Raw genomic sequence first — 15,883 nt, 5'->3', positions numbered from 1 at the left:
TAAAAAAAATTAATAACTGAAATTTTTTTCTGGTTTTGGTTTTAGCAAATATATCTATAATATCATCATCATTAATTGAGTCCATTATATCTGATTCAATGCATAATAATCACAGGTCACGTGTTTTATTTTAGTGCAAGTTGCTTCTTAAATAATTTTTTTATTTGTTCCAACACTGAAAATGAGCATTCATTACTTACATTTGAAATAGGCATTGTCAAAAATATTTTTAAAATTGTTTCTATGTTCAGAAAAGTAGACCTTAACCCATTGATTATGAATTTGCACATGTTAATTGAAAAATTTTTTTCCTTTATCATTATTAATAATTGCTTAACTTCATCGATAAATTTTTTTAAGTCAATATTAGTCCCATAAGTTTGTAAAATTTTGTTAATACTAGTCTTGTATTTGTCTTGTTCTATATCTTTCTTCAAAAAAATGTTAAACATATCTGTTTAAATAGCTTTTTTGCTCTTTCATTTATTTTCAAAATTAGGTTATCGCAAATATAATCTCATCGTTAGAATGTGAAACTTCATCACACTTTTTTTTTCGTTTTTTCACTCTTTCCTTCTCATCTTTAAATTTTATCTCATCTGTTAATAAATTCGCTTCTTCATTTAAAGCAGCAAAACTATTTCTTATATATAAAATAAAAACCAACTAAAGACTTTTAACAAATTATTAGCTAACAACAAATCCATATCAGGAACTTGTAGAGATTTACTAGTAGCATTTATTCGTTGTAAAATTTTGTCTCACGCAACTGTTAAAATTGCTGTTTCTGCATTGTCAGAAACTCGGCCAATGATGAGCTCTCTAATTTAGAAATATGTTTTTCATGAGGAGAAATGGATAGTTTAAGTAATGCCTCTTTAATTTTTTTATATCCACATTTCAAAGCGAATACAGCATCAGCTGTTGCAGACCATCCCATTTCTCTTAGTTTTTTAACTGTTAAAGATTTTTTTTTTTTTAAATGTTTAAGGAGTATAGCCAATCTTCTTGTCATAGATGAAAAGTAATTATATACATTTTGAATAAAACAAATATGTTGCACTACTTCCGGAAAAGATTCTACTGCATAGTTGCCAATTAAATTTAAGGAATGACTAGAGCATGGTATGTAATGTGCAGAGGGACTGTTTTTTCAGCCTAGCTTGTAAACATGTATAGATACCTTTCATATTAGCAACGTTATCACAGCTTTGCCCTTTGAACATTTTTATCTCCAATGATAATTCTTCTAATTTTTTTAATACTACCTCTTCTAAATAAAAGGAATTACGTTGTGTAATACTGATGAACCCGATAAATGTTTCTCTATATAAGTTTCAGTAAGGAAATACCATGAGTAGACATATTACTTACTATTATAATAACAGAATTAACTCACATAAAATATTCTTTATTTGTAGAATTTTTGCCCTAATATCACAGACATCATCAGTACAGGTACAAAGGCTAATTAAATAATAACTGTTATATTCACAAAGCACCACCAAAGTAGCTAAGGTTAAATTTCCTAAATTTATTTTTAAAATAAATAAAATAAAATAATTTTTTTTTTTTAATGTGTGTGTGTGTGTGTGTGTGTGTGTGTGTGTGTGTGTGTGTGTGTGTGTGTGTGTGTGTGTGTGTGTGTGTGTACACTTACATGTTAGGAAAGATTTGCTGATTTATAGAGTATTATCTCCCACAAGGGGAAAAGACTTAGACCATCGGATCTGTTTAGGTTAGGGGAGTGAAGTTTCCTCACGTCTCCAAAGGACAAGCTCCCACATTTCAGCTATCCAGGTGTCTACCAGATTCCCTGCTCTTGTGGCTTATCATATTTCAGACAAACAGGAAGATCTACTCTGGTTAGAAGAACACAAGTCGTATATCCAGTACCTTGAACCTGAACAGTCTGGACTTGCGGAGCATGCCATCAACACTAGGCATAGAGTTCAGTGGAACAAGACAAAAGTCATTCACAAAAGTTGGTTCCATTAGGAACCTAACGGCTTTACAAAGAAACGTGAAACGTACTTCACTCCCTTAACCTAAACAGATCCGATGGTCCACGTCTTTCCCCCTTGTGGGAGATAATACTCTATAAATCAGCAAATCTTTCGTAATTTGTAATTGTATACACACACATATATATAAAATTATTTTATTTTATTATTTTTTATTGATTTATTTTTTTTTAAAAATAAATTTAGGAAATTTAACCTTAGCTACTTAGGTAGCACTTTATGAATAAACAGTTATTGTTTAATTAGCCTTTGTACCTGTACTGATGATGCCTGTGATACTCAGGTGAAAATTCTACAAATAAAGAATATTTTACGTGAGTTAATTCTGTTATTATAATAGTATTCCATTAGTATAATATTATATAACAAGTAAGTAAAATGTTTCTCTAATGTCAGAATTTGTGGTAACCTAAATATAATAGCTAGTTGGTCATTATGGGCAACGTCTAGTGTTGAATCAAGTATTATTGCAAAATAAACAGCTCCCTTAATTTTTGATATTAATACTTCTCTTGTTTTATTAGCTATTAATGCTATGAATTCATAAGTTAGTAAGAAAGACAATTTGATCTGCTAAAACCACAGAATCATTTTCATGTGATGTTTTAAAAAATCATGAAATTCACTTAAATAATGTAAACACGATAAATAATTTCCGCAAGAATCAGAAAACATATAATTTGCATTGCCATTAAATGCTAGCTCTAATATACTTAGTAGCTTAATGGTAGCTATTATTGTTGAAAGTTTTTTACTTGGTTATATTATATTATATATATAAATGCTCTGTAAGATGATAAATAAAATGTTATTACAGAAAAAAAAAAATTATCCAAGTTTAAGCAAACACAAAGTTTGCGCCTGAAGTATCTTTCAGGACTGGGTCAACTCGTGGGAAAGGAAAAAATATCATTTGCATTGTCCCTAAATGCTAGCCCTAGTTTATTCAGTAACTTAATGGTAGCTATTATTGTTGACAGTTTTTCACTTGGTTATATTATATTATATATTTGAAGATACCAAGAAATTATATACTTGGTTTAATCTATTATCCAAGTGTAAGCAAACAAAGTTTGCACCTGAAGTATCTTTCAGGACTGGGGCAACTCATGGCAAAGGTGGTATAAATTCTCATCACTTGCCTCAGTATCCCATAATGCAAAGCACATCTCCTTGCAGACATGTATAATGCTATGCATTGAGGGAAGGGTCACTGGTTTCTGGTACCCAGACTGGTTTCGACCTTTATTGAGGTTCTGATTAAGTAAAGACCTCTCTAAAAATTAGGCGGTCCCCCAGACCACTCCCCACGAGTGACTGTCCAACTCAGCAGTGGTTTCACTCAATGACAGGCTCACCTCACCACCAAGCATAGCCATAATCTCAGTGTTTGTCCCACTCAGAGACAGGCAAAGATCTACCCCTAAACAGAGCCTCTCACATCTCAGGGAAAGCAACCACTTCTACGCAAAAGCATGTCAGTGGGAGCCAGACCCAGTGGTGGTGATACTGAGGTGGAAGTAACAGAGAAGTCATATTTCCATTTACCAGTTGCCAAAAGGTGTCACATCTTATTATTAAAAACTCTTTGGATTAGAGATAGATAGTTGTTGAAAGTTTTCACTTGATTATATTATAAATTGAAGATACCAAGAAATTATATACTTGGTTCAATCCATTATCCAAGTGTAAGCAAACAAAGTTTGCACCCGAAGTATCTTTCAGGACTGGGGCAACTCGTGGCAAAGGTGGTGTAAGTTCTCATTACTTGCCTCAGTATCCTATGCATAGCATTATACATGTCCCCAAGGAAATGTGCTTTGCATTTGGTAGGGGGAGCTTATCACTGAGTGGAGCCACCGCTGAGTTGGACGGGCCTTCGGTCACTTGTAGGGAGTGGTCTGGGAGACTGCCTAATTTTTAGAGAGTTCTTTACTTAAGTAGCACCTCAATAATGGTCTAAACTGGTGTGGTTAGTGACCTTTCCTTTAATGCATAGCTACATGTCTGCAAGGAGATGTGCTTTGATTATGGGATATGGGATACTGAGGCAAGTGATGAGAACTTATACTGCCTTTGCCATGAGCTGTCCCAGTTTTGAAAGATATTTCAGGTGCAAACTTTGCTTACACTTGGATAATGGATTAAACCAAGTATATAATTTCTTGGTATCTTCAATTTGGTAGCTATTATTCTTTTTAAAACCTCTTTCCAATAGTTTTCTTCAGATTGTATTTTGTTTCATCAATTCAGAATCAATTAGACTATTTACAGAACTTGATTTTCTTTTGCAATATGTGCAATATATGCTCAGTAGAACGCTCATGATCACATAAGATTTGTGTTATATTTCACCAATTAAAAGTCATTAAAACCCTTCATTAAGCGATTATTTGACTTAGAAAATAATTTACAAACAAAGCAGTAAATTGCTTTACCGGTTTCTGAAAAAAATTGGCCTTTGTTCGATTTGCCTTTTTACAGTTTACAGTAAAAATGTGATTCATTTGCATGTCTGAGATATATTCTATTGTGTTCTGTGTATTCTTTTTTTAAATTTTTGACTTTCCCAACATTCTGAGGCATATTTATTAAAATATGCTTGATAAATTGTTCATTAATACTAATTGGCCACACTGCTATATTGGTAGGATAAGAAACTTGCTTGCTGGTAAGTGCAGACTCAGATTGAACATTTTCTTCAAACCCTCTTGATTTGTTTCATTTACTTCTTTCTCTCCTATGTTTTCCACATTATTTTGATGTTCTTCATTTTAACTTTCATCTCCTCCTGGAAGTGATACCAATGTTTCTCTTTCATTCCCAGAAGTTTGAGGTACAACTTCAGTTCTATGAAATTCTTCACTTCATTTTCAGAAGAACATAAGAAAGACAAAATTGCTTCCTTTTAACTGTTTATCTATTTTTCCTTTTGTCTGAGCTGTTTTGTTTTACTAGCTCCAGATTCAAACTCTCTTGACGTCATTATGTGTATTATAGTATCAAAAGTTAAATATTTATCATCATCATCATCAATTTCCTGAGATGTACAAGATATGATAGTACTACATGAAAAAAATTACATCATTACTAACTTCCTATCTACAATTTTCCTTCAAATCAGTCTGTTACTTGTCAAGACTCCAACATTACCAGATCTTATATTTCTATCATCTAAGGCACTTTGTACAGTATCAATCCACCTATATCTTGGTCTTCCTCTGGGTCGTTTTCCTGCCAACTTGGCAGAGAACACTTGTTTTGCTAATCTTTCCTCACCCATTCTGTTTAAGTGACCATACCACCTGAGATTAGCTCTGCTAACGCATTCCTGGATGCTGACAATGTCAAGTTCTTTCCTAATATTCTCATTTTTAATATGATATTGCCATTGATGCCATCTGTTCACCTATATAATCTTTCTCAGGACTCTCATATCTGCAGTCTCTAGTCTTTAGTCAAATGTTTTACTTCTGACCCAGCTCTCAGATCCATAAGTTAAAACTGGTTTGAACACTGTCTTGTATACAGCTAATTTAGTGTTCCGACTAATTTCTCTCTTATTCCATATGAATTTATTCAATTGACTTCCCACCATACCAGCTTTGCTGATTCTGTTGTCTATTTCTATATTTAATTTACCATCTTCAGTAAAAATCGTACCTAAGTAGCTGAAATGTTTTACTTGTTCCACAGGTTCTCCATTCACAACACAGTTGACATTTTCAATGATTCTGCCTATTTTCATTGTCTTTGTCTTTTTATTGCTGACCTTCATACTATATCTATTACAACAGTTATTCAATTTAGTCAGAGAATCTTGCAGACTTGTAGCGGATTTATTTAGAAGTATAACATCATCTGCATAAAGCAAAGAGCTGACATTAACATTTCCAATTCTGATATCAGGTTTAATACCACTTTCCTTCATAATGTGATCCATATAAATAATGAATAACAGAGGGGATAATGTACATCCTTGTCTCACACCAGATTTAACATTAAACTATCTTCCTGTACGTCCTTCAATTCTAACTGCCGACTTACAGCTCAAATAAAGACTAAGTATTGCTTCATATAATGCCCCATTGACACCATATAACTGTAGCGTATTGAATCGCTTCTCTCTTGGCACCTTGTCATATGCCTTTTCCAAATCGACAAAACTTAAATACAGATGTTTGTCATATTCCCATTCTTTCTTGACTATTTGTCATAAAATGAAGATCTGATCCTGACAGCCTCTATTTGGCCTGAATCCAGCTTGTTCTTCACCAAGCTTTTCTTCCACAATTCTTCTCAACCGTTTCTCAAGTATACTTGCATAGATCTTGCCAGGAATACGCAGTAGGGAAATACCTCTGTACTTCTCACATTCAGTTTTATTTCCCTTTTTATATATGGGTACTATTAGAGCTCTACTCCAATCATCGGCAATTCGTCCCTCTGTCCAGGCTTTCTGAACTATGCAATGTAGCCACTGTAAGACTCGTATACCACCATACTTCAGCATTTCTGGTCGAATATCATCTACTCCTGCTGCCTTTCCACATTTCAAGCCTTTGATGGCTTTTTCTACTTCAAGTATGGATATGTATTCCTGACTGCATGCCTGGTCAGTGTTTTTTACCACTGTGCTGTCATCACTGCTTGTTTCATTTAGCAGTTTTTCAAGGTAATTACTCCATACTTCAAGGATATCTTTTTCTCTCATTTTTATGTCACCTTTATCATCTCTAACTCCTTTTACAGCACTCTTTCCTCCATTTCTAAGCGTCTTCAACATCCACCAGAATATTTTGCCACCTTCTGATATTTATTTTGTATATTCTTGCCAAAGTCCTCCCATGACTTTTGTTTAGCTAGTTTTACACAGTGTTTTGCATTCCTGCATTTGTCTCTGTATTCTCTAAGGGCACAAGCTGACTTATTTTCCAGGAACTTTTGGTATGCTTTCTTCTTTTCCTTCACTGCCTCTTTAACTTCCTGTGTCCACCATGGAGTTCTAATTTTTCTATCCTTGCAGACAACTTCTTCACATGCCTCTCTAGCTGAATCAATCAGGGCTTTCTTCAAGGCTTGCCACTGAATCTCCACGGTTTGATTCCTGTTCTCAAACTCTTTCATTTTTCCTTCAAGAATCTTTGTGTATTTTAGTCTACAGTTCACATTTGAGAGCTGCTCAACTTTTATTCGCGTTAAAATTTGCTTACATGTTATTCTTTTTAATATGAAATTCAATTTTATCCTGGTCAAGACTATATAGTGATCACTTCCAATTTCAAATCCTCTGTACACCGGTGTCCTGCACCAGGGAGAAAACATTACTATCAACAATAACATAGTCAATGAGACTTTTCTTATTCCTTGCCTCTTCTCGTCATGTGAATTTGTGCACATTTTTATGTTGGAACATGGTGTTAGTAATAACCAGTCCATGTCCTGAGCAGAAATCCAACAGATATTTGCTATTATTATTAGCTTTGCTCTTTTCTCCAAATTTTCCCAAAATATTTTTGTATGTCTCACAATCATTTCTTACTCTGCTATTTAGATCCCCAACAAGGACCAACTTTTCCTTTTTCATTGTGTCAGTTACTTTTTCTAAAGCCTCAAAAAATTCCTCCACTTCCCTTAGTAGAACCTTCTGTGGGACCATAGGCACAAATAAGTCTCATTATCCAATTCCCCATTCTCATATTTGCCCACATTACTCTACTTGAGACTGACTGCCATTCAAGAAGATTAGCCTCGTATTTTGTGTTGAATACTATGGCTACTCCTTCTTTTCTTTGATTGTCATTGCCTGAATATAACATTTTGTATTTATTGCTCAGAAAGATCTCACCAGTTTTTGTCTTTTTTGTTTCAGTCACCCATATTATGTCGATCTGGTACTTATCTAATTCCTCAACTAGCTCCATTTCTTTGCCATTCAGGCTTCTTATGTTGATAGTACCGATCTTTAACTGTGGTGATGTTGAGTTGGGGGTGTGTTTTCAGATTTGTTCCAGTAGCTGACTTTTTGTTGTTCGCCTTGATTCCCTGGGGAAAACAACAGGGGCCTTGTTTAACCGGGTGACGCCCCAGCCGGCATGAAATTTTGTCATTTTGTGCCATCATTTGTTATTTTGGTTTAACCAATAGGAATACTATTTGGTCAGCTAAATCCCAAATTGCCAGCCCATCCTTGTTCATTCACTATCCAAGTTGGTACCTAACAGGGTGCACCATGAGAAGGTGAAGATTGGACATTAGATCAAAAGCCCTGGTCGGTTCTCCACATTCCTTTAAAGGCTATGTGGAGGTCTCCTCTCATTTATACAGCTTTGACCGTTAAGCACCCCCTGTGAGATATTTATTAAAACCAAAATAAACATATAAATAAATCTAAAATAAGTAATTATGTTAAAAAAAAACACACACACAAAAAAAAACAGTGGTATCTTGGTTTTGTTAAAATAAATGAATAACAGTAAAATAAGAATAATAAATTCATAGAAAAAGATATTCTTACCAACTGCAACAACTACTTCAACCATATCATTAGGTATATAATTTGTATACCTATTTGTATTTCATTGTATATGCAATTTGTATATAATTAGGCATTTTGGGGTGAACAGATTAGCAGCAGTATACCAGGTGACCTGCAAGCACACGAACAGTATAAAGTGCAGGCCAGAAGGGTAACGAGTGTGGTAAAAAAAGCAAAAGCAGATTATGAAAGGAAATAACTATGCAAGCTAAAGAGAATCCCAAACAGTTTTTTCAGTATGTTGCAAGCAAAAAAAAACTGTACATGTCAAAATGATTTTAAGGAATGATGATAGTAAGGAGGTCACTGAATCAGTTGATATAGTGGAATTACTGAGCGAGCACTTTGCAAGAATATGTCATCCAAGTAGTGACATTGAAAAAATGAATGAACCATTACTTTATACGGAAATTGTGATGAATGAAGTGGAGGTGAATAGTCTATTTCAGAACCTTAATGTGAATACATCTGTGGAATTGGATGGTATATCGGCACGGGTCTTACGTGAAACAGCTAAAGAATTATCAGTGCCCTTGACCATGTTGTTTAATCTGAGTCTCAGGTCTGGTTTAGTCCCGATTGCATGAAAAGAGGGGAAAATAGTTCCGCTGCATTAAGAAGGATCCAAGACTACTGTTGCAAATTACCAACCGATCAGCATATCAGGAGTCATTGTCAAGGTCTTGGAGAAAGTAGTCAAGGGAAAAATACAGGAATGGATTGATGAAAATGAGATACTGTACGGGGGGGGGACAGCATAGTTTTGTGAAGTGTAGATCATGCCTCAGTAACTTGCTCAAGTTTTATAACAAGGTGACGTCTGAACTGGATAAGGGTAATGGGTTTACAGGGATACTGCTGGACCTGGCTAAGACCTTTGACAGAATACCACATGGAATTCTAATCCGTAAACTGCAACATATGGGATATCAGAGAGTAGTTTATTCAGGAGTAGAATCCAAAAGATGGCCTGTGACTAGTGGTGTGCCACAGAGTTCTGTTCTTGGACCACTGCTGTTTAATTTGTTCATTAACGATATAGGGAAGGATCTAAGAGGAACAGTTCATTTGTTCACTGATGATGCAAAGTTGGGTAGGGCAATAGTGAATGCAGAAGATGTCAAAATCTTGCAGGACGACTTGGATAGATTGGAGTTCTGGGCTAAGGAGAATGGATGTCAATTTAATGGGACAAAATGTAAGGTTATGCATTTTGGGGTGAAAAGATTAGGAGCAGTATACCACATTGGTGGAACTGTACTCCAGGAGATTGAAGAGGCGAGGGACTTGGGAGTGTTGGTGGATAGGGAGATGAAGTTTAGGGGGCACATTGCAAAAGTAGCTAAATCAGCTTATCAACTCACTTGGTTGTTGAAAAATCTTTAGACTTTTTGATTTTAGACCCATTAACGGCTTAACTGTGGTGGAACGACCTTTGTGTTACTTGTCTTTATGTGTACTGTGTTACTTGGAATTTCCTTTACTGTCCTACGATATTTGATCCTTTTTTGCTGCACAATTTATTTATTCTCTTCCCAAAAATAAAAACAAATTTCACATGTGCAAAAATAATCAACCCTGAAATGATGAGAGATCAGTCTTTGTAATGAATCTATTTAGTAATACTAAATTTTCTGTCTTTTATTCTTCAAATCGGTGTAATGGAACAAGGTGTAATGAAACTTTATGTTCTTTCACTTTACTGACAATATAGAAGGATTTTTTTTTGCGAATTTTTAAATGTTTGCTCAATTGTAAGGTTTTAAAATGTGGTCTCATAGAGAGCGAGGCCCCAGCTTGCTCCTTATTGTAAATACAGCCTTGTGCCTGAGATTGTATTCATTTAAGCTCTTGGTTTGTTTCAAAACTTGCATTTGAAAGGAAATGGTGTTTTACTATTGAGCTATAAAAAGATAGTGGATATTTAATTAATCTTTGTTTTTATAATGGTTTTAGTGCAGAACTTTTTTTTTTTTTCATCACAATAAAATAAATAAAAATAACAAGAACAATAAATCGACTTTGTAAAATATTGCCAGTAGAGTAAAGAAACTTAATATAAGAGTTACACAAAGACAGCTGTCTATTCCAAAGTTTGGATTTGTTCTGTACTTGTTTAGTAAAGATTTTTAATAGCTTTTATGTTTTCTTTAAGAAAATGAGAGAACAAAACTAAAATAATTTTAATTAATTAAAATAAATAATTATTTACAAGCCAACATTTTTCTAGCTTATGCCAGTTATATTTTGGGACCTGAAAGGCACATTCAACAAAGACTGAAATTATCTAAAGAAAACAAGAAGGTCATGTGGTTAATGCTAGATGTGAGAGTTGCCCTCCTCATGCCTGTCTTCTGTAATTGGTGCTTTTAGGCTGATGGAAACATAAAGGATTGCACTGGAATTTGTTGATAACTAATGAGTTCTGTCACAATTTTCATGGTTTTATAGCCATTTCCAAGAACAGTCTTTGTGAATTGAAATATGAATTTCTGCAGTAACTTACTTCTTCCATCTGATGATGGAATCTTTACTTTCCAGGCCATATGCTACTGTTGCCTTCCATACACATGACTCCTCTTAGATGTGAACTGTAGACTAAAATACACAAACAACATTCAAGAAAAAGTGAAAGATTTTTGAAAACAAGAACCAAACCTCAGTGGCAAATCCTGAAGAAAACATTGATTGATTCAGAGAGGCATGTGGTGAGATTGTCTGCAAGGATAGAAAAATCAGAACTCTATATGGTGGACACAGGAAGTTAAAGAGGCTGTAAAGGAAAAGAAAGCATATCAATAGTTCCTGGTGAATAAGTCAGCTTGTGCACTTAGAGAATACAGAGACAAATGTAAGAAAGCTAAACACTGTGTAAAACTATCTAAGCAAAAGTCATGGGAAGACTCTGGCAGGAACATAGAAAATAAATATCAGGAAGATGGCAAAATATTCTGGAGGTTGTTGAAAGAGCTCATAAAAATGGAGGAAAGAGTGCTATAAAAGGAATTAGAGATGATAAAGGTGACACATGAAAACTGGAGATTTATTTATTTGGCATATGGCAATCTACATGCAGTTATAAAGGTACATAAGTCAAAATAAATATATAGAAAGTAAGTGACAAACAATTAGAATAAAACGAAGACACTTTCAACAAGCAAAACACTTATAGGTTAATATCAAGTTGTCTGATCCAGTCTATAACATGCAGTGACACCTCCAGGAAATTGTTTCTTTGGCCTGTGTATGCACGAAGACTGCACTCAGTAGAGATGTGGTGGATTGATTGATTTGGGTGCCTGCAGTTACATTCTGGTGAGGGAATTTTTTCCCACTTGTAGAGAGAGAGCTTGCACATCTTCCATGTTCTGTGTGAATCCTGTTCAGCGTTGTCCAAGTCTTTCGGCTCAATTCCATACACGGGATGTTGAGAAGATGCCTATCAAACCAAGTTTGGAGTTGAGCATTGGTATTTATGCTCCACATTCGCTTCCATTGTTCTTTGGTGTTGTAGTTGGTTGTTCTCAGGTGTTTAGCTTCACAGAGAGGGGGCTTTCGTGATTTCAGTCTGTTCAGCTGTAGCTCTAGTATGTCATTGTGTATAGGCAATTCAGTGTTTCTGAGTATTTTATCATATTCATATAGTAGAGCATCATGTCCTCGTAGGTTTGGTGGTATTATGTTACTCGGCATTGGGAGCCAGTAAATAGGAGTTGTTTTTATGGTTTCAGTGATAAGTCGCATTGTGGTGTTAAGTTGGCTGTCAATTAGTTTGGTGTGGCAGCTGTTGAGCCGAACAGGAGCGCAATACTCTGCCACCGAAAAAACCAATCCGAATATGGATGTTCTTAATGTGGTTGCTGCTGCACCCCAAGAAGTGCCACATAATTTCTGGATGATGTTGTTTCTGGTTCTAATTTTTCCAGCTGTGTTTTCAGCATGTTTCTTATTTGATAAGGTGCAATCAGGTGTAACGCCTAGGAATTTAAGATATTTGTTATGGTGTAGAACTGAGTTTCCAAATCTGATGTTCAGCTCGTCATGTGCCAAGTTTATTGCTGAGATGGAATGTTCACACTTCAGTTTTACTTTGGCTTGGTTGCAGTCTCAATTTTTTAAAATAGTTATGCTTTAGAAAAAGGAAAAAACTGGAGACACAGATGTCATTGATATATAGAGTAATTACTTCAAGAAATTTCTAAATGAAACAAGCAGTTGCAGCACAGTGGTAAAAAAGCACTCAACACAACAGGCTTGCAATCAGGAATACATAGCTATACTTGAAGTAGAAAAAGCCATCAAAAGCCTAAAATGTGGAAAGGCAGCAGGAGTAAATGATATTCAACCAGAAATGCTCAAGTATGGTGGTATAAAAGTCTTGCGTTGGTTGCACTGCATAGTTCAGAAGGCCTTAACAGAGGAACGAATTTCTGATGATCAGAGTAGAGCTCTCATAGTACCCATGTACAAAAAGGGAAATAAAACTGAAAGTGAGAATTACAGAGATATTTCCCTGTTGAGTGTTTCTGGTAAGATTAAGATTTATGCAAGTATACTTGACAAATGGTTGAGAAGGATTGTGGGACGGAAGCTTGGTGAAAAACAAGCTGGATTCAGGCCAAATAGATGTGCTCAGGATCAGATTTTCACTTTATGACAAATAGTTGAGAAATTGTTGGAATATAATAAAGATCTGTATTCAAGTTTTGTAGACCTTCAAAAGGCATATGACAAGGTGCCAAGAGAAAAGCTATTCAAAACGCTACAGTTATATGGTGTCAATGGGGCATTATAGCAAGCAGTACTTAGTCTTTATTTGAGTTGTAAGTCAGCAGTTAGAATTGAAGTACAGGAAGATGTGACATTAAATCTGGTGTCAGACAAGGATGTACATTATTCCCTTTGTTATTCATTATCTATATGGATCACATTATGAAGGAATGCGGTATTAAACTTGATATCAAAATTGGAGATGTTAATCTCAGCTCTTTATTATGTAGATGTTATATTTTTAAATAAATCCAGGACAAGGTTGCAAGATTTCTTGACTAAATTGAATAACTGTTGTAATAAATTTGGTATGAAAATCAGCAATAACAAGACAAAGAACAATGAAAATAGGCAGAAACATTGAAAATATCAACTGCATTGTGAAGAGAACCTATAGAACAAGCAAAACATTTCAGCTACTTAGGCACGATTTTTAGTGAAGATGATAAATTAAATATGAAAAAATACAACAGAATCAACAAAACCGATATCTGAATAAAAATAAATTTATATGGAATAAGAGAGAAATTAGTCCAAACACTAAATTAGCTGTACACAAGGCATTGTTAAAATTGTTCAAACCAAATTTAACTTATGGATCTGAGAGCTGGGTTAGAAGTAAAACACTTGACCAGACTAGAGACCACAGATATGAGAGTTCTGGGAATTAGAGGCATGAACAGATGGCATCAATGGCAACATCTTATTAAAAACGAGGATATTAGGAAAGAATTTGACATTGTTATCATCCAGGAATGTGTTAGGAGAGCTAATGTCTGGTGGTATGGTCACTTAAACAGACTGGGAGAGGAAATATTAGCAAAACAAGTGTTCTCTGCTAGGTTGGCAGGAAAAAAAACAAGATATAGGTGGATTGATATAGTAAAAGTGCCTTAGATGACAGAAATATAAGATCTGATAATGTTGGAATTTTTGACAGATAACAGATTGATTTGGAGGAAAATTGTTCATAGGAAGTTAGTAATGATGTAAATTCTTCATGTAGTACTATTATAATATCCTGTACACCCCTTGAGGATACATGTCAGGAATTTGATGATAATGATAATAATAAATAACTATTACATTAGTTATAATGGTAATGGAATTAGTTAAGATTAACTGGCGCCTTAGGATTTTATTTCTTTTTAGAGTTGCACTTATGTTTTTCATCATATTTTGTTATGCTTATAAATTGGTTTTATTATATTTTGTGAATGGGAGCATATATACTAAAGTTTAATTGTGTGGATTGGAGAAATTGGACTTACTGTGATCCACATACACACATTCACTCTTTTGCCAGTGATATCTGTTTTTTGTTCCACCTTGAAATCATAATTTCTTGTCATGATTAATCATCATAGCAATGGACTTTTTTTTTCACATGCAGAAAAAGTAGGAAACTTCATAAAAATACACTATGAAAATATTTACTTTATATATGGCACAATCACATCTTTTTTTTTTTTTTTACAAAATTTATGTGCCCAAAGAGCCAACCACAAACTGAAATCTGCGTCATAGGGACATTCTATTCTAATGAAATATAAAATATACAAAATATGAAAAAGTTTTTTGACAAGATGCTCCTTAGGATTTTATTTCTTTTTAGAGTTGCACTTATGTTTTTCATCATATTTTGTTATGCTTATAAATTGGTTTTATTATATTTTGTGAATTGGAGCATATATACTAAAGTTTAATTGTGTGGATTGGAGAAATTGGACTTACTGTGATCCACATACACACATTCACTCTTTTGCCAGTGATATCTGTTTTTTGTTATAAGATGTCATGTTCATATCAATGCGATGGCATTGTTAGATAACTGTTACTGAAAGCCATTTTAACTTCACAATAATATCTGTGTTATTTTTCTGGAATGGATTCGGGGATATAGATATGTATGAATTTTTTTTTTTTTTTTTTTTCTAGATGCGAAAGATGTGTGTATGTATTTTTCATTAATTAATTTTTTTTTTTTTTTTGCAGTTGGATGTTAACTATGTACATCGGGAATTGCAAGGAAAATGCTATGACCTTGAGTATTCAGTCAAGTAAGTAGTTTGTAATTGTGTATGTTTTTAAATATAGAATTGAAAAATGCTTCAATACTACCTGACTTGTATTAGAGATCACATCCCCTTGCAATTCAAAATGTAATTTTCTGTAGACACAATGCTGGATTATATTTCTGAACAGAGGGTTGCAAAATAATGCCTAAATTTTAAAGTTTTCTAATGAATGAGTGAAATAATCTGTGTTATAGCTATGCCACAAAAACAAATAATCAGCATATAATGGCACTTGATATTTTCTTTTAAATTTTAACCTCCTCACATGAAAGGTTGCAAAACTCTATAGCACTTGAGTACTGGTGCTGTATGTGTGATTAGGTTAGAGGTTTAGGGGAAAGAAGGAATCATTTCTTGAAGTTTGCATGTAGTCTTTGTAAAAGACAGTGAGGAAGGCTGTTCCAAAATAGAATGTTAAATAGAATGAAAGAGGAGGAAAAGGAAGTTTGTTCAGTAGATTTGAAGCTGGACAA

At 34.3% G+C, this 15,883-nt stretch overlaps 1 protein-coding gene across 1 annotated transcript in view; it reads left to right on the top strand.

Annotated features, from left to right (window-relative positions):
- The window catches only part of LOC150100556 (BLOC-1-related complex subunit 8 homolog), a 54,075-nt gene that overhangs the window by 26,693 nt on the left and 11,499 nt on the right, over window positions 1-15,883 (top strand). The window contains exon 4 of the mRNA XM_090402050.1: window positions 15,328-15,392. Within this exon, the coding sequence (XP_090258176.1) occupies window positions 15,328-15,392 (65 nt within the window). The remainder of the gene's footprint in view (window positions 1-15,327; window positions 15,393-15,883) is intronic.

The sequence above is a fragment of the Typopeltis vanoorti genome, chromosome 12 (assembly GCF_054136105.1).
Source record: "Typopeltis vanoorti isolate ZY-2024b chromosome 12, IOZ_Tvanoo_1.0, whole genome shotgun sequence".
Taxonomy (NCBI): Eukaryota; Metazoa; Arthropoda; class Arachnida; order Uropygi; family Thelyphonidae; genus Typopeltis; species Typopeltis vanoorti.
The sequence above is the reverse complement of the archived record's forward strand: the minus strand, read 5'-3'. Positions and strand labels throughout refer to the sequence as shown.